A 19,357-nucleotide genomic window follows, 5' to 3' on the forward strand; every position below is an offset into this window, starting at 1 on the left:
TCCTAATCCAATCTGAGGGTCCTCTCGAGGGAAGGAGGAGTATGCCAAGGAAAAGGGCACTGGAGGCCACAGCAAGAGGCTCCCACTGCAAGTCAAGGAGGGAATCTTCAGAAAAACTACCTGGGGGCATGGTGGGAATTTAAGCCACCAAGGCAGAAAGAAGAGACCCAGAAGAGGCAAGGGTAGCAAGGCCTGGACACAACCAGTAGGAGCTGGTTGGTGAGTGACTGAGGTCCCCAGGGTCCCTCGGCCCTCCATTCCCTGATTGCTTCTGGTTACAAAGTCTACAGACTTGAGTGGCATCCCAGGCCGGTGAGAACATGTCCAAACGCCCAGCTGTTGGGGAGGTATGTCAGGACGAGGGTGTGAGCATTCACAGGGTGACCGCCACACCGTGTGGACTGGATAAAGATGGGCGGGCATCAATCTTCACCCGTCTCTGGCCTGGGCGCATAAGGAGTGTAATCATAGGCCCTGACACTCGGAGTCCCAGGGCTGAGATGGGATAGCGTGGCCTCCTCTACTCTCAGTGGTGCAACCATAGCCACATCATAACAAGACTCCACACCAGCCAGGTGCCTCCCGGTCTCACAGCACTCACAGGAACTCAGGTGTGCATGTGCCAAGGGCGTTTGGTTGCCCACTCCTGTGCCCTCGCTCCATCTCCTCAGTAACCGGACCCCACATCCTATAGGTGAGCATGTGCCTATCTTACTCTGTGCACGTCCAGGCAAAACTGTTGCCAAGGGTGGCCCTGCAACAAGGCCCTGGCTACAGAGATGATGGGTCCTCTGCTCCCTTCTAGTTAGACCATTGGAGCCACACTAGGGGGCAAGGTAACCATGAAGAGGGAAGTGTGGTAAGGACAAGAGACTGGGGGTGGTGGTGGTGGGGTGGGCGGTGGGGAGAGTGGAGCCTGGGATCCTGAGGTATGGGCTGCTTTTTCTGTAGATGGGGGTGAGGACAACCAACACCTGATGAGTCAGGTTTTCTTCATCAAACAACACAGGACTCATTCTAGAGGAAAAAGTGCTGGGTTTGAATCTCTGAAGACTGTGGCTCTTGCTCTAAGGCTGCCTGGTGGACTCTGCCAGGCAGAGGTGACCACCTGGCAGCCAGGCTTTGAGTAGGACAAACCCTGATGGACTGAGGACGTCGCCTGCTCCCTCCCAGGCACAGAAGGCTTAGCCACCGCTGCAGAATAGAACGTAAGTTTATTTGTAGTAAAAACCGTAGTCTTGTGGGGAAAACCCATTGGCAAATGTACAGTTGTTCCATCAGGGGGTGCTGCTGGCTGTGGGACCCCCACATCCCTGACTTGCATGCATTGTGCTGCAAATGTTCACAGCTGATCTCAGGCCCCCAGTCCTTAGTCGGTGTCCAGTCTCCTGCAGAGGTGCCCATGCCCCAGCCTGCCCAGCACCCTGCTCAGTGCAGCTCAAAAACAACAAAAACAAAAAAACCCAAACCAAACACACATGTCAAAACAAACACAAAACATTCACAAGAACGGGGCTCTGGACTATCCTCTTTCTCAGTGTCCTTCGTTATCATGACACGTCATGACAAGCTAAAATATACATCCTTCTGCTATCATAGAATCTCTTATTCACAGATATATAATGGGAGATTTAGATGAAATAATTACAACTTTCCCCCCTTCTAAGATACGAACAGGCAAAACAAAATGTAACAGGACAAAAAAGGAAAAAAAGCTACAACAGAAAAACAAACAAACGAAACAAAACCTAAAGCACAGGGTGTCGTGACTGACGTGAGGGCGTTCGTATGGCTCCTGCCGACAGAGCCCTCCCCAAGGTCTGCACTTGCACTGGGCAGGCTGGGCCAAGGAGCAGTGTAGGTGGCCCGCGCCCCGGCCCTCTCCAAACCCTTCACTCCCAGTTTCTCATAGCTGAGGCTTTCCAAGGTCTCTCTCTTCCTGCTGCTCCCCTTCTCCGAATCCCTCTCTGCCTCCCCTAACATCCTAGCATGTTATATGTGGACACCAAGCTGGAGGACATAAGCCAACTCTGGAAAGTGTCCCCAGGAGCAAGTAGTGCATTATCCACTCCGTTGGGGACAGTGGGACAGTGGGACAGTGTCCCTAACCTTGGCTCCTACTCATCCAGGAATGGGCAGCTGGATGAGGGGAGAAAGGGCCCAAGAGTCTGTGTGTGTGTCTTCACATAAGCTTCCACTCAGAACTCCACCGGGTGAAAAGAGGGTTGGCCAAGCAAGCAGAGGTCAAAGGCCAGGAAGCACCAGGAGAAGAAGTGAAAGGGCAGAGACCCCCAAGAGCACTTATTTTGAGCTGGCCATAAGCCCAGTGTGTGGGTTGCAGGAATCCTTGTGGGATACCAGACAAGGGCTCAAACTAACATCTAGTGCAAAGGCCAGCAGACTCCTAGTGAGCATGGTTTAGAGTGCAGAAGACCCAAGAGTGCCTCCCGGAGAGAAAAGAGACAGCGAGCAGGGAGGGGAACCTGGTTTTCTACCCTGCTCTTCGAGGTTCACAGATGTGTCCCCCCTGGCAGCAGGGCAGAAAAGACCTGTTTCCTGGCTCAGGAAAGGGGCTTCAACAAGCAAAGAGCAGTACCACTGACTGGGTGGGCTGGGGATGGGTCAGCAATGTCATCGGTCCGAAGGTCCCTCATGAGGGAGGGGCCTGCCCAGTTAGCACGCAGCAGGACCCTGCTGTGTCAGGAAGGGAGGCAGCCAGGGAAATCTCCAGAGCTAGCGTGATCCAGCGGCCCCTGTGCAAGCTCTCTCCCAGCTGGGCCTGGAGTGTGCTACAGCACAGCTTGGCTCTGGTCCTGCCTGCCTCCCAAAACCTGACACACACTCTAGAGAGCAGCAGAAAAGACAGGCAGATCAGTGTGGGGCAGCAGATGGGCCTGGGAAGGGACCCCCTGTTGTCCCCAGCCCTCCCTGGCACACCATGAGTCGAAGTCTGGGCTCCTGAGCAACCATCTAAACCAGAGGGGCAGGCAGTAGCTTCTGACCTTTGCTGTCATCCACACATGCTTGGCCATATGGCCTGAGCTCCCCATCCTTGGTGCTCTGGGTGTGGCCAGCACGGATCTCCTCTATGTACAAGGAATGTACCCAGGCACAGGCCACCTAGGGCAGGTGATGGTGGGACACCCTCCCCATCCCTAGGGGCCATAACAGCTGCAGGCTTAGCAGGCAGTTCCCAGAGCTACGGAGAAGCCAGAGGCGGACTTCAGAGCTGGGGAGACTCCCAAGAGCATCTGTGGGTTCTGTCCAGGTCTCGCCCTCACTGGATGCCTTCCTCTTCCACGTACGTCGAAGGAAACCAACCGATCTGAAAGAGACGGCAGGGACACGTATGTCTGCGTGTGTGTGCACATAGCAAGGGAGTGTGTGTCAGGGCAGGCCCAGGAGGGGGGCTTGAGAGATGAGACCTAAATAACAGAGATCTCAACCAGGCCTCACCAAGCCTTGAAGAGAGGCTGGGAAATCTAGCTTATGATCTCCCAAAGAGAAAGTGTCAGGCTGAGGAAATCACGTCTTCCCGTGACTCCTGACACACCACCTAGCCCTTGGTTAAGGGGTCACCCTTCAGCCTGACAGGTCTGGGGGACTTGTCTAGGTTGTTAATTAATGGAGGAGGGTCCGGCTTGGGATAGGCAGCACCATCTCCTAGGCAACAACAAAACCAACCATGCATGATCCTGAGAGAGCCAGCATGCAGCAGCCCTCCATGGTGTCTGCTTTCTTGTTCCTGCCCCAACTTCCATCAATGACCTATGGCCCAGATGAGATAAAAATAAACCACTTCCTCCTCTCAGTTGCTTTGGTCAGGGTGGTTTACCACAGCAACATAATGAAATGGAACAGATGCTGCCACACTAAGGAATGACATCCTCCTGCGTATGACAACATAAAGCTATGGTCTCCGTCTAAACGTGAAGAAACGTCAACCCCAACAACGGGATAAAAACAAGGGTCTCCCCTTCGTGAAATGTTCCTGATCACATGTGACAGAGAGAAACCGAGGAACACTCCAATTAGGATGCTGATCATGCATCCAGTAAACAGCAGTTAGAAGAAACATAATTGACCAAAATGGGTGAAATCTGAAAATACATTACAGATTGGATAACTTTATTATGTCAAGCATTGACTCCAGGAAATATTAAGGAGTAGAGAGAGATCACGTGGGCAATTACTCTCAAATGATAAAAAATATAGAAGGTAATGACAACACCTGTACAAACACTGGGAGGAAAATGATTTATAATTCAAGGCTGTGTGGTCCTCACACTGTCTCAGTCGTAAACACCACTCCCTAAAGGGACTCCGAATAGTGCGTCCGTAACCACCAGAAACCATGGTAGAAGAGTAGAGAGCTAACAAATCAATCATGAGGAGGGGAATCGGGGTAGACAGAAAAAAATACTGGCTAACCTAAAAGTTACCCAGAAAGGAGAGGAGAGGAACTGACCAACAGTAAACAAATGTTAGACTTACAAAGGAATAGCCCAAAATTTATACTAAATATAAGTGGACTACAAATGCCTACTAAAGGGCAAAGACTGCCACATTAGACTCACTTTAAAAATTCCAACTGGTTATAGGAAACCCAGTTTAAGTACAAGGAAAGAGAAAGGTCAATAGTAACAGGAAAGTGGGGGTGGGGGGGGTAAGCAAAGCACCTGTTCAAGGAAAGATGCTGTCACCTCTGTCAGTAGACAAACTCATTTTCAGACTGTGCTATGGAATTGCCTGGACCTGGTGAGGGACCAAGCAAGTAACCGAATTACAGTCCCAGCTTTTCCCCCTGCACTGGCCCACTTCCGGGCCAGGGTTCAGTCCTCAAAGTTGCTGCTAAGACTTAGTAGCCTTCACTCCTTTGAAGGTCAGCTGGGTATAAACAAACACATTTGGGGCCTGTAACACAGATGCCGAGATAACAGAACGGTTCCTGCTACCAGTTATAGAATGCTCGGCAGGGAGACAAGGCTGTCTGGCCCTCTGCAGGCAAATGCACCTGACTATGGGTGTCTGGCAGCTCCAGGAAAATCCAGTTTGTCCTGCTGGTGGCACCTGGAGCTCTTTGCCTTTTCAAAAAGTTGCTCAGAGACCTGGGTCAAAGCCCGTGGATCTATATGAGTTCTGGGACAGAGGGGGCTTTTGGCAGAATCTCTGGGGAAGAGTCTGAGGAAGCCACACGGTAGTCACCAGAAACAGGAGGAAGGGGATGGGTTAGGTAGGACCTGACAGGTGGGTCTCTGTGCTTCCTTACCTACAAGTGACCAGATGACTGCATATAAAACCTGCCCCACAAAGGCAGAGGAAAAGGTCTGTGGGACTGGACTGTGACCTGACCAGGGTAGCTAGGGGACATTAAGAAACCCAATTCTCCATCCTCATCCCCATCCATGACACCAGGGAAATCTCAGACAGTATGCCTAGATCATGGCTGAGCAGAGCTGAGGCTGAAGAAGAGCTAGTTGAGTCCGACTGTGTCAGAACCGAAGGCTTCCTCCTTGACTTCTCAGTAAAGCCAGCTCTGGGCCTCCAAACAAAGCCCTCAAGCCAGGCAGGCCACTCACCCGCCCGTTCGTCTCGCCCTTCCACCAGCCCTGGTCCCCACCGATCCGGCTGTAGATCTTCACCACATCACCTTCCCGCAGCGACAGCTCCCGCATGTCTCGTGCAGCAAAGTTGTACCTGGCCACGGCTGTGCCGATGACCCGCGGTGTGAACACTGTTGGGGAAGACAGGGTGAGACGTCAGAGATCTGTAGGAGCTGATCAGCCAGGGCTAGAGGCCCTCAGGCTGAGCTGGGCCCCTGCCTAGAGTAGGGCTTTATGCCCAGAGCTAGGAAAGGTCTCTGGAGGGACACTAGCCTCCAGCTGAGGCATATGACACGGTTATGCATGCACCAATCCTGGGCTGAAATCACAAGCAACAAGCAAGCCACTGGTAAACAGAGCAGGCACCCATGCCTTGACCATCCCCCATCCCAGATTCCCCAAAGTAGACTGGAAACCCAGTGAACTGGTTCAGTCCGGAACCCAGGAGTCATGGGGACAGGTGACAATGGTAGTGAGGGGACACACAGACTCGAACAGAAGGGCTTTGGCTCTGGCAACAGAAAGCATGTCGGACCAGGGCTGACTGAAACCCTCTCCTCCACACCCATCCCTGTTCCCACAGCAGCCGTCATGGCTGCAGAGTAGTCACCAGATCCGCCCCTCCTGCCCCCATCTCCCAAACCAGAGGCAAAGCTCTCGACGGCCATGAAGGATGACAGCTGACAAGGCAGGGACGTGTCCACCAGTGTGACCAGGGAAGAGCCCTGCCTACCGCGTCCTCGTGTGCAGCAGCCTCGGCCCGATCCCCCCACCCCCACCCCCAGCACCAGCACCAGGCTGCACGGTCGGGGGACTGGTCAGGCTGGGCTCTGAGCAGTAGAAGTACCTGACCAGAAGGGAGCAGAGGGGCCCTGGGGGGCAAAGCTGAGGCCCTGAGGACTGAGAAAAGAAAAGCTGTAGGAAGCACACGAAGCTGCAAAGAGGCAAGAGAGAGCATAAGACAGGGCAGGAGCCAAGGAGCCAATGGGGATGCCAGGCTCTACCGCAGGAGGATGCTGGGGAGGGCGGGGCCTACCACAGACACAGCTAGGCCACTGCTTGCTCTACACCTGTGTCTTGAAGGGACAATGGGCCCACTGTCACAGAGGCTGGCACCCTCTGCTGGTCTGCTGTCTGGGGTTGGGAAGGAAGATCCCATAGCCCTGCAGGTCCCTGTAGACTAGAGACATGGGTGACTCAGGAGAAAGCCCTGAGCTAAAAGCCAAATGCTCTGGGCCTATCTCTGCCCGCAGGTCCAGACTTTGAAATCCCCCCTGTAGGCAGAGAGCTGCCTTCAACAGCCAAGGCCCCGGGGACACCCGTGGAAGAATCTATTCTCAAATCCTGCCCTACTCCTTCTCACTACCGTCACCTCCAAGCAAGGCGCCAACAGTTAGAGTAGCAGTGTGGACCCCATCGGCTTCATGAACTGAGAAGGGGCGCGAGTCAAGGCGTGAGATAGGGAGGCCCTGGCCCTACACTCTGGGGTCCAGCAACAACCCAGGTGGACAGGGAGATCTGGGATACCCCTGGACACAGCAATTACCTGGAGATCGGCTTGAGGCCCTGGTGGCGGCGCGCTCCCGAGACTTGTAGGGGAACTTGAGTGTAGTGTCTAACTGCTTGAAGCTCTCCTTAAGTGAGTGGCACTGGTAGTACTCCACCAGCTCCTGCAGGGGGCGTACACTCACCAACTGGTGGAGACTCAGGAGCCCTCCCACTCCTGGGTTCAAGGGATGGGCTCCTCTGAGACCTCCTCAATCTCACCCCAGCCAAGCCCAGCTACGATGGCTAGGGCCTCAAAAACCTCTCCCTCAGGCCCAAAGCTCCCAAATATTTCTGAAAGAGTGCTCTGAAAGAATGACAGAGTTCATTGAAGAACAGCTACAATGCCATCCATGCTGGACGGAGGCACACCCACAAGGCAGAATGGCACAAGGCTGGCAGCTCCAAGAGACACCTACAGCCTCGCCGGGTGGTGTTTGTTGGCTCTGGGCTGTGAAGGGGATTTCAGGCACTTTGTCAGCCTGTGTTTTCCTGTGGGTCACAGAGAGGAAAGGAAATTCCCAATGTCCTGCCAGGGGAGCAATGTTTGTGACTAAAAGAAATAGGCCAGGTATGGTGGCACACACCTCTAATCCAGCAACTAGGAAGGCAGGGACAGGCTGAGAGAACTCCACAGGGAGTTCCAGACCTGCCAGACCTACGTTATGTCTGTCTCCAAAAACAAAGAAAAAGGGCTGGGGTCGAGGTTGGGCCCAGTGGTAGGGCAATGCTAGTATGTGTAAGTTCCGTGCTAGTACTTTAAGGAATTGTATGCCTTTAACTGCATTCTGGTGGGGCTGACCCCAAGGATGTGGGGAGATGCTCAGCTCAAGGCAGCTCGAGGTCTCATGTCTGAGGTAAGAAGCCTCAGCGGGCCTTGGTTTCTGCTCTATCATGTGAGCTAGGAAAGGTTTAGGAGTGACCCAACTCCTCCGGTATGACATGACTCCAACTGTTCCCAGGTATCCTATCACCTGTCTCTAGAGTTTGCCCCACATTGGGAAGAATCACCCCTCCCTAGGCAAAGAGAATGGATCATCAGGGGGCAGAGTGTAAAGAAGAAAGCCATTCACAGGCCTCTGGGACCAGGGTCGGGCAGTGAGTTACAGGCACACACACCAGGAGGCTCTCAAACTTCTTAGCTTCCGTGATGTGGATCCAGCTGTCTTTTTCCACCACCTTGATGTGTTTCACTTCATCATTGAACCTGGATGGACACACACACAGCCCCAGGCTTATTCCAGATCTGCTTCAGCAAAGATCCTGACCTAAACCAGCCCCTCCCAGCCAGATCTTCCATAGCTCTCCCTGCCGGCTTTAAGTCCATACCCCAGACTCTCCACTATCCGCCCTGACCTCAGCCCCCAACCCCTCTACGCAGATCCAAAAGAATGGAGCACAAGTCCAGCAGGTCCCGGAGCCAGCTGCCCTGACCCTCACCCACCATCATCTTTAGTTCAAATGCATCCAACCTAGAGAGGCCTCTCCAAATGCCAGCCCAGCCCATGTAAGGCAGCACCAAGGTTAAGGCTGTCACACAGACGGAAATCTCAAGCCAGTGTCCTGATGCCTGTGGGTGTAGGAACCCAGTCGATGAAGCAAGAGAACCTATGTCCCTAAATATGTCTGCACATGACCCAAACATGTAACAAGGACTGGACAGTGCTGAGGGGTGGGGAGACATTCGAGGAATGCAAGGTTGGTTCGACACCCTGAAGTTGGCTAAAGGAAACAGGGAACTAATGGGTAATCAAACGTCACTCCACAGGGCCACTGTAGGCACCTACCTACCTGTGTTCACATGGCTTTAGCATGTGCTGTGAGCCAGACCGACAGGATTCCCACAGTGGTGTCCTAAAGTCTTGGCAGACACAAGGCACTGTGGACACTCCTAAGAGGTGGGTGTAACGGCTGTCACATCATTGTGTGGGGCTGGATATAGGCTATGATTTCTTTAGACCCTCAACATCATAGGACCTTTTGGAAAAGTGATGGCTCCTGGCAGTGTGACCTTTCTGAAGTAGGGAGACCCAGGGACCTCTCACCCTGCTCTAGCCCCTTCTAGCTCCACTAATTCTTGTCTCCACCCCCATCACCCTTGGGAGTCTTGTAGAGCAGGACCCTGGCCGCAGGTGCTACGGCGGTATCCGCCTATGATATTCCTCAGGTGTCAGATGCATGTTCCGGCTGTGTGTACCTGCCTGAGCTAGACTGTGTGGCCTAGGATGCTTGTGATAGGCAAGCTTTGAACCCCAACCCAGTGCAGAAGTAGAAAAAACATGCCCCAAAGGAAGAGGAGAAAGTAGTGTGCTCAGGTCCTGTGGCTGCCCTGCAGAGCCCAGTGCACACCTGCCCAGGAAGCCACGAGGCACTCCTGCAGCCACCGGCATCCCTTCCCAGCTCCGGTCGCTGCAGCAGGAGCGTCCGGTCTGTCTCACTATAGCTATCACCAAGAGGCCAGATCAGAAGGTTTGCCTCCCTCATTTCCCAGAAGACCAAAGATGCCCTTTCCCACACACAGGTGCCCTGCTCAGGACTCTCAGAACCCCACTGACTCATAGCAAATCAAACACCTAGTAACAGGTCTAAGACGCGTGCATGGGTGTCCTGGGCTGAGGAAAACAAACAGCTGGGTCTTGTTTGTTTTTTATCTGAGGAAAGATGCACAGACCATGGACCTGTAGCCCAAGCTACATGGCTGCCAGAGGCACTGCTAAAGGTCTCTGAGAGTCCCTAGATGCCACAAAGCAGTGCATGGGTACATCCTGACTAAGACTCACCAGTCGGCCAGTACGTCCCTGATGTCACTTCCCTGTGTCCCACCAGCCCACCTGTCTCTGAAAACGCACAACCCAGACCTTAGCTGGGTGACCTGGCCATGGAGCACACGTGAGGAGGCCTCTGCCGCCATCTTGTCTGAGCTCTTCTAGCCTGGGTATGAGAGGGAAGACCCACTCCATCCCCTCAACAGCAGGCTTGGGGGAGACACTCGTGAGGCTGGGGCCGCCGCTCACTTGATGCTGATGGCGAAACGCTCTGCCTCTGCTGGGCGCTCTCTGATGAGGTAGGTCCCGCTGGCATGAGACTTGAGTAGATTGTCCGTCTGCTGCCGTTCCATGTTGCCAGCGAACCTGGGGTCAGGGGGTCAGAGCTGAGACTCGATGCTGACAGAGTGCTGCCCCCGGTGTGTGTGTGCCACCTGCCTCAGGCTCTGCTTCTTGTCTGGACCTCTGAGGTAAGTAGACAGGTAACTGATGGGAGGCAGGTATGTGGCCATGTCCTGACAGGCAGGGCACGATGTGGGGGCCAGCACCTCACATCAAGCATACAAGGGTATCTGGTAAAGACGTCACAGGGGAGAGATAGGAGTGTCACAGCCAGGTGGGGGCGTTGTTCGGACCACAAACTTCCACCTGGCCCCCATTTCCTAAATTCTTTGCACTGCTTGAGAAGAAGTAACGGGGGCATTTTTGGGAGAGACACTCTGGAGGAGGCCAGCATCTGTGCTGAAAGAGAACTGAGCAAAAATAGACCTTTCCTACCACAGATAGATGATAGATAGATAGATAGATAGATAGATAGATAGATAGATGATAGATAGATACATAGATAGATAGATAGATGATAGATGATAGATAGATACATAGATAGATAGATATAAATAGATAGATAGATAGATAGATAGATAGATAGATAGATAGATAGATAGTTGTGGATTGGGGTGGGGGAAGGCTGGTCCCCTCAGCAAAGCAACCCCCCCACATTCCTAGCATGACACCATGAGCTTAGTCTTCAGTCTGCACAATTAGGGTAGATCTGGAGCTAATATATTAAATTTCTTGGAGGCTGGGGATTGGGGGGATTACTTTCCTTAGTGGTAGCCACCGGTAGGTTGCCCACACTCTAGTTAAAAAAACCAAAACACCCCCCCCCCAATGGTCTACAAGCAAAGCTAACTAAATTCAATGGTCACACACACAAAAGATACACAACTAAGAGGGAAACTGTCTGGGGAGAAGTCGGGAGACGGAGAGTCACGGGGGTACAGTGGCTAAAATTCACTCTTACATGCCTGGAGTTGGCAAAGGAGAAAAAAAAAATTAAAGCAAAAACAACTGTGCGGTGGTTAACTTTCACTGTCGACCTGAATCACCACGGGAACAGATCTCTGGATGTTTGAGGGATTGCCTGGATTCAGCTAATGGAGGCGGAAGGCCCAGCCCACACCCTTGAGCTGGGCCCTCAGATTGAACAAAGAGAAAAGGCAAGCTGAGGCAGCATTAGGTCACCTCTCTGCTCCCTGACAGGGGAGGAGCTGCCTCCTATGCCCTGTGATATGCTGCACCAAGAGCTGTGAACCAGAATAAACCTTTCCTCCCTCACACTGCCTGGTCAGGTGTTTGCCCAGTGAAACGACAAGAAGCCAACACTCCATCAAGTGAGAACCATGCAATCTCTGTGTCAGCAACCATGTGCCACCTGCAGGTTAGAGCAGGCAGGGTATACACGCAGCAGGCCCCATGGGACCTAGAGATGTGCAGGGGACAGACACTGAGGTGCTAAGAGGAGGCAAGGACTTGGGACTCTGCAAATGCCACATGTGAGGTTGGGGATACTGGCCTGAACTGGAGAATCAGTCTATCTGGTTTAGAGGTATGTACACTGCCCATGTGGGGCTAGGCGGCTTTGAGGACAAGTTCTTCTGGGCACTGGCCCCATCAGGGACAACAGAATCAGCCCAAGACTCCTGATCTGTGACCGTACCCCAAACACCCACTGTGATGGTTTGCATATGCTTGGCCCAGGGAGTGGCACTATTAGAAGGTGTGGCCTTGTTGGAGGAACTGTGTCACTGTGGGGGTGGGCTTGGAGACCCTCCCCTCCTAGCTGCCTGAGGATGCTCAGTCTGTTCCTGGCTTCCATCAGGTGGAGATGTAGAACTCAGCTCCTCCTGCACCATGCCTGCCTGGATGCTGCGATGCTGCCATGCTCCCACCTTGATGATAATGGACTGAACCTCTGAACCTGTAAGCCAGTCCCAGTTAAATGTTGTTCCTCATAAAACTTGCATTGGTCATGGCGTTTGTTCACATAGGACCCTAAGACACCCACCGTCATCCTCTGTGTAACCCAGTGCCTCTTCTTACCAAAGGCATGACTACAAACTAGGCCCTAAATACAGCACTTTCTAGCTTCCATGATGAAGCGTACGTAGTGAGTCCTGCGTAGAAAAGAGCTCATTACCACACACTGGAGCCTGCTGATGTTTTAGAGACAGGAAAACGGCCAAGATGAGGCTCAATTCCACCCCGGCCCAAGCCAACTCATGGGCTTGGGCTTCTAGAGCCATACCCTGTGACACAGGGCTCACCGAAGTCCCCATACTGCAGTCCACAATCCACTTACCACGGGTATGCAGTGTAATCGATCTCCCGGGATGGCGGGCGGCCAACAGGCGGCTGGGATTAGAACACAGGTATATTAATGTCCCCAGGGGGCGTGAGAGAGAGAGGAGCTCATCAGAAACCTAATCCTGGGACCAGCACTCTAAACGGAGACAGAACCCTGAGCTGTGACATCCTAGGGGACCCGCCAGGACTTCCTCTGAGCTCAGGAAGGTTGACAGACGGAGTGACTGGTTTTCACAGAAGCAATGAATGAATGAGGAGCCACCAACAGGAACAAGTAGTTCCTGAAAGGGAAAGGCTGAAGGCCACAGAAAATGTCCAACAGTGGGCATGAGGTGGCCATGCTCAGCAGGTACTATGCCCTCCCTGACCCCTGACCCCTGCCCTCCTCTGCTATGGGAGAGCTCTGAGCATTTAAAATGTTCCTTCAAGCAGCACATGACTGGGTGGGTGAGCAGGGACGCCTCTCGTTCTATTACTTTCAGGGAGAAGTCTCTCTGAGTTTTAGCTGTGCTTGGGGGGACAGAAGTCAAGCTTACATCGGGACAACCCCGGGCTGCCATTGACACCAGAGCCAAGACAGACTCAGAGGGAAGAGGCCACCTAGCCTTCGTTCCAAACAAGGCAACTTCCAGCTTTCGGGCCTTGTGCCTGGGAAACTTCCTCCTCCCTGGGCTCTGAGGGCCTGAGAGGACTTACTGGGAGTGTTAGCCACAGAGAAGGCAATGGTTCTACATTAGTTCCCACTGAGGGGATGATGCCCACTGTGGTGGTTCAAAGAAGAATGGGCCCCAAAGACTCACAGATTTGAATGCTTAGTCACGGGGGGTGTGGTGGTGGTGGTAGTGGAACGGTTTGAAGGGATTAGAAGGATTAGGGGGTGTGACCTTGTTGGAGGAAGTGTGTCACTGGGGTTGGTTTAAAAAGGCCCTCTCTCATGCCCAGTGTTTCTGTCTGTTGCCCACAGATCAGGATGTAGCTCTCAGCTACCGCTCTAGAGACATGCATGCTGCTATGCTCCCAACACGCTCCACCATGATAACAGACAAGCCCTCTGAAACTATAAACCAGCCCCAATTAAATGCACAGGTTTCCTTGGTCATGGTGTCTCTTTGCAGCAATAGAACACTGACTGAGACACCCACAAGCTGACCATCCTCAGCTCCCAAACCTTCAACAGACAACTGCACCTTTGTCCACCCCGAGGCTCTACCCCAGGTACAGCTCCCTGTGGCTATCTAGCAAGGACACGATGGTCCTAGTTCTCTGCATCTTGGATCCTGTGATCTAGAAGCATCAGCAAAAAGACTCACCCTTCCGTCCACCGGGCAGGGCTTCACAGATGAGCTGGGGAAATACCCTGACTTCCGAGTTTGAACCAGCCTCCCCTGGAGGAACAAAGAATGAAGAGCCATGAGGGTGCCTGCAGCTTACAAATCCCAGGCCTGACATGAGTGTTACCTCTCTGCTGTGACCTTAGTTGACCTCTCCACCCCTTGGAGCAGAAGGACAAGGGCATTCCCACTTTACAGAAAAGTAACCCCAAGACTCAGCACAGTAGTCAAGTGTTTTGTCCCACCTAAGAAACAGGTAACACCCAGAGGTGGTAAAAGATGAAGACCTGGTGTGATGGTTTTGTCAATTTGACATAACCTAGAATCATCTGAGAAGAGATTCAAGTGAGGAGCTGTGTAGGACAAGCTGCCCTCCCTGCTTCTAGGTCTTAACTGCCTTAGCTGAGGTGAGAAGACCCAGCCTGAGTAGGCAGTACAACTCCCTGGGTTTGGGTTCTGCTCTGTGTGTGAGTTAGGAAGGTGCCCTGGGTGCTAAGCCAGCAACCTTTCCCTCTGCTCTTGACTGTGGACGTGATGTGACTGGCTGCCTCAAATCCCCGCCTGACCTCCTTGCAAGGATGGACTGTAACCTGGGCCCATGACCAAATAAACCCTCTCTCCCCTGGGCTGCTTTCTGTCAGTTCCATTACAACAACAGTACAAAACTGTAACAACCGGGATACAGGGTGACACCCGGGTGTCACTTCTGTACCCTCTGGCTCTCATGTTATACATTGGCTCTGTAATCTGGACTCAAGTTCCTTGAGAGAACAAGACACTACAAATATCACCAACCTTTATCCTAACTCTGTACCCCAAGCAACCCAGGGAGTCTCGGGGTTCCTTAGCGGCTGGGGCTCAACAGAAAGGGTGTTAAAGGCTTAATATGCTCCAGCTCAGAACTGAAAACTATTCCACGAGAACATGATGGCGCCTGTGTTTGCCTCCCTCCCACCAGACAGAGCCCCGGGGCCAATCCCTAACACTGTGAGTGGCTGCTGACCAGAATGGGGGCATTGAGGACTGGACAGGGCATGGCTGGGACAGAATCTGGAGAGGGCCTGCGGGGTCCACTGAGGCAGGAAGGTCGGGGCAAGCAAGAGTCTCGGTGGAAGGATGCTGCACCCTACCTGTGCGACAATCGCCTCCATGAAGGCATAACAGAATTCATGTGCAGAATGGAGGTGACAGAGGCCCTGGGAAGCAGCCTCTCTATGGCATCACCCCTAACCTCCCTGCTTCGGCCTTGAGGGATAAGCAAGGCCGAACCTCACCCCCAGGACCCAGGACTCACCTCCCACCAAGGAGAATCGGGGTCACCCCGGAGCAGCTCTATCACATCCCCTGTCTGGAAGGTCAACACGGGCTTCCCGGGAGGGGCTGGGTTACCATGGTAATTCTGCACGGCAACCATCTTGGGACCTAAGATAGAAGAAAATGGCTCACGGGTGACTTCGTCCTTGCTGGCGGCTCCTCCCATCACCAACCCTCCCTGATCTGGGGAACCCTTCATGAAACTGTTCCCCAACACAGAGAGACACGAGGGCCTGTATCGCCCTTTCTGTATCCTCCCCTGGCTCCTACATCTACTGAATTAAAACAGATGGCAGAACATTCCAGTAACAGCTACTTATTTTTAGATGGAATTTTATGTCTCTCCCAGACACCACTGAGCTGGATCTGAGGTGTGGAGCTAGGGAGGGCCCCCGCCATGTTAGGGATGAGAGGCAGGCCTGGGTTTGCAATGGAGATAGATATAGCTGAGTACCCAAGAATCTGAGGCTACCCTCAGATGGGGTCCCGGTCTCACCCCAAATGTTCAAAGAGGTCACCAAACTGTCTTTCCAGGCCTGGCCTAGGTCGATATGGCCCAATAGTGGTAACACCTGGGTGGGGTTTGAGTTTCCTCTGAGGAAGTTCAGGTTTCATCCAGAATGTTTAAACAGCCTGGGTAGCATCCAGGGGCACAAAAAAAGGTCAAAAACCCCTGGGCTTCCTGATCACACAGGTCTTGGTCCTAAGCTTGGCACCTCTAGGAGCTGTGGACAGAAAGCCCTTGGTCCTCTGAAAGCCAGCCCTAAGTCAACCCTGGGAGGCAGCCAGAGAGGCTAGGGCAGACAACGGCTGTGCTCAGTCGCCACCACTCACACACACAGCTCGTTGGGTGGCTGAAGAAGGCAGAAGTGGCTGGGTCCAGCACACTCACCTAGTCCTGCTCCGGGAGCGTCCTGTGAGAACAAGGACGGATGTTAGGGAAGGGGTTCCGCCTCTGGGCCCCGCATCAGCACCACCCCATGACATGAGTGCCAAGGCAGGAAGCAAAAGGGCAGAGCCACGCCTCCAGGAGATCTGTGCAACACTGGTCCCCTCTCCCAACACTCATCATACCCCCACCCCCGGCTCCCCAACCCCACTCCCCGGGGAAACCTCCCTGACCGTCTCCCGGCCTCTGTTCTGGACATGGCTTGGACAACACAACTAAGTGCTGTATAACAGCGCTGTCTCCGTGCCCCTGTGGGGTTCAGTGAGCATCCAGTCAAGGCTGGATAACAGGGCTGGACTCTTCAGCTTTCAGGAGACGTGGCTCATGCCCCGCAATGACCTCAGTGCCCTGTGCGCATGAGCATGCTGTACCACAGAGGTGCAGCTGCGGCCAGAGCGCACTGGGGAGATAGAGGGGAGAGCTGCTAAGACACATGCCAGCTATGGAGCCACCAGGGGAGCACGCACAGAGACATGTCTCTGTGCTGGCAGAGTTGGGGGCACTCACCGCATCTGCAGGCGAACCTGGAAAGGAAGCAGATCAGGGGTCAAAGCAGAAACCTGGACAGAAAGATGACCTTCACAGTATGCATTCCCCAAACTGGAGGGGCTGGCTGAGCTGCAGGGGCTCCATTCAGAGGCCGATCACAGACACACGCATAGACCCAGCCTCCTATCTATGAACGTTACCTTGACGGCATATTCTGACTTCTAGCTCTGAGGAACCACAGGGAACTCACAGACTGGGCTTTTCTACCTGGGCCAACTGTGAATGGTGGTAACTGCCAGGCTCACCTGATGTGGCAGGGCTCATGAAACAATTTCCACACCTTGTCAGTGATACCTGCCACAGGTAGGTGATACAGAGGTGGGTGGTCAGGTCCCCGTTGCCATCTTCCTCTAAGACCCTCCCACATACTCAAGGACACTAGTCACTCCGCTGTCGTGTGGGAGGGAAGACGAATTCTAGTCACCTCAGCATGGGTCAAAACAAAGATCATTCCAGCTACAGTGTATGACTGGTGGGACCTCAATAACCACGACTAAGATTGCCAAAGACCGCTCTGGGAACATCTGAGATTTTGACAGACTCTTTTGGCACATAATGGTGAAAAAGGCTCTCAGGAAGGGCTGGTGTCTCCCTATAGGCATCTGGGTTCCTGTGAGGGTCACACAGTCCATCTGCTTTAGTTGTGGTATTGCCACAGTTCACAGGGGAAAACCAACCAAAGCTTAGGAAAAGGAAAGTAGCTTGGACAGTAACACTGTCCCCTAGCAGAGGACAGAGGGACCCACGGGAGAGGGGAGGAGGAAGGGGAGGGGGAGGGTCACAACCCCCTGGAATAATGTCTAGAGCCAGCCAGGGGTTGTAATGACACAGAGGATACTGGTGAGGACCCCGCTGGTATAAGAAGGAAATGCCCAGTGTGCCTGTTGGTGCCTAAAAGAACATGAATCAGCCCTCCCCTTCCTTTTTCTTCTCTACATTTCAAACTTCTACAGGTAATAAGAATCTATTCATTAAGATGGGGGGAAGTAACTCTGAAAATGTATTTTCTAAACAAAAAAGAAAGACAGAAAGAAACAAAGAGGAAAGAAAAGAAAAGAAACCTAAAATATACCAAAACCCTGCCTTCAGTTAATCCTATGGCTTTGTTCACCTTGAGACGGGCTCGTGTAGCCCAGGCTGGCCCCAAACTCACTCTAGGACCAAGGATGTTTTTGCCATGCTTTTATTTCTGAGTAAGTTCACTGACCACGTTTCTTCTCTTTGGTTGAGACAGAGTCTCGCGTTATAGTTTTGGTTGGCTTCAAGCTCAGAGAAATGTGTGCCTCTGCCTCCTGAGTGCTGGGAACAGAGGTGTGAGCCACCATGCCCTGTCCTGTCTTCTTATTTACTTTCTGTCTTTTTCTAAATCCTATTCTAATAAATAAGTTTGCTGCTAACTTTTAGAATCGCACACAAAGTAGGAAGCGACGGTGGCAGTTGCCTTGCATGAGGGGCTCATGGCCACAAGAGGGCGACATTGACCGAGCCAGTGCCACTGTCCAGACAATGCTGGGGCTGATCTGGAGGTGGCATCTACTGGGCCAGACAGACCAATAGCAGGACAATGATCCCAAGACGCTGTCAAGCATGGGAGGACTGAGCCACACTGCAGAGGGCTGACAAAGCTATCCCGCTAGAAGAGAAATTCTAGGCTCAGCCATGGGACTCAGAGCAAGTTGGCGTCCTCCGGATGGCAGTTCCTGTGTCAGTGAAGTACATGCCCAGTGAGTGGTAAGGACAGGGACCTCTCATTTGAAGCACAGAGAATGTGCCTGGCACTCGTCAGGTGCCCCTACCCATGCAGAGCTGTCCCTATAAGGTGGGACGCCATTGATAAAACCCCACGTGCACTCCCAAATCACACACTCTAACCCCCTGGGTCCAGTTCCTGTGCCTGGCATCAGAGAGCGGGAGCTCCCCCATTCCTGCTGAGAATACCCTGTGCCCAGCGTGTGGGTGTGGATCAAGGGAACCAAACCCATGCACTACTCACTCATCTTGCAGGGGGGTATCACCTCCAGGCACTCCTTGTGTGCCCCGACACCACATCTGGTACACAGGTATCCCTGGTAGAAGGTACCCCTGTGTGGGAGGAGGGTGGCAGGTGAGGTGGGGCGCAGCTCCCTGCACTCGGCCACAGTCATCATGATGGTCGATGGTCCCCCCTGGAGCACGTCCCCAAGCATCTGCTCCTCCCTGACCATCTCGACCGGTCCCCAGCAGGGGACCTGACACTCCGGGTGACACTGGGCAGCTACGCAGCGTATCCCTGTAGCCCAGGGTTGAACAGGCAGAAGACGTCTACCTGAGGAACATCTTGCAGGCTTTGCAGTTGGTGGTCTTGTCAAACGTGTACATCTGGAAACTATGATGGTTGGCATTGGCCTTGTCTGGCTTGATGTTTGACCTGTGGAAGGAGAGAACAGGCAGGTAACCCCTAAGCCTACAAATACAGCAATGACTGTATAAGGACACTGGCTGCACACACCAGGGGCCTGCGCCCCAGTTTGGCTATCCCTGAGATCGGCAGGGAGCAAGACTGAGGGTGGGGGAGGGGCTCGGGTGAGGCAGAAGGTTATTAAAATGGCCAAGTGTCAAGCTTAGTGAGTGCAGTTGTCCCTCCTGATCTATAGTTTACCTATAATCCAGTGTGAA

The 19,357-nt window shown here is 53.2% G+C and overlaps 1 protein-coding gene across 6 annotated transcripts in view; it reads right to left on the reverse strand.

The window, feature by feature from the left end:
* Positions 1–1,195: 1,195 nt before the first annotated feature.
* The window catches only part of Vav2 (vav guanine nucleotide exchange factor 2), a 169,363-nt gene continuing 151,201 nt past the window's right edge, over positions 1,196–19,357 (reverse strand). For 2 of the 6 annotated variants that reach the window (NM_001106563.2, XM_039104731.2), the window contains 13 exons: positions 19,008–19,109; positions 18,696–18,784; positions 16,661–16,677; positions 16,097–16,118; positions 15,185–15,312; positions 13,870–13,944; positions 12,555–12,607; positions 10,163–10,279; positions 8,268–8,355; positions 7,150–7,273; positions 6,451–6,537; positions 5,580–5,734; positions 1,196–3,325 (listed from right to left, as the gene is read on the reverse strand). In NM_001106563.2, coding sequence (NP_001100033.2) covers positions 3,278–3,325; positions 5,580–5,734; positions 6,451–6,537; positions 7,150–7,273; positions 8,268–8,355; positions 10,163–10,279; positions 12,555–12,607; positions 13,870–13,944; positions 15,185–15,312; positions 16,097–16,118; positions 16,661–16,677; positions 18,696–18,784; positions 19,008–19,109 — 1,105 coding nt within the window. In that variant the 3' untranslated portion in view covers positions 1,196–3,277. Of the gene's footprint in view, positions 3,326–5,579; positions 5,735–6,450; positions 6,538–6,639; positions 6,784–7,149; positions 7,274–8,267; positions 8,356–10,162; positions 10,280–12,554; positions 12,608–13,869; positions 13,945–15,184; positions 15,313–16,096; positions 16,119–16,660; positions 16,678–16,697; positions 16,997–18,695; positions 18,785–19,007; positions 19,110–19,357 lie in introns of those variants that run through there. The other 4 variants (XM_006233761.3, XM_063283478.1, XR_010064602.1 and 1 more) reach the window with 3 other exon arrangements.

This window comes from Rattus norvegicus, chromosome 3, assembly GCF_036323735.1.
Source record: "Rattus norvegicus strain BN/NHsdMcwi chromosome 3, GRCr8, whole genome shotgun sequence".
NCBI lineage: Eukaryota > Metazoa > Chordata > Mammalia > Rodentia > Muridae > Rattus > Rattus norvegicus.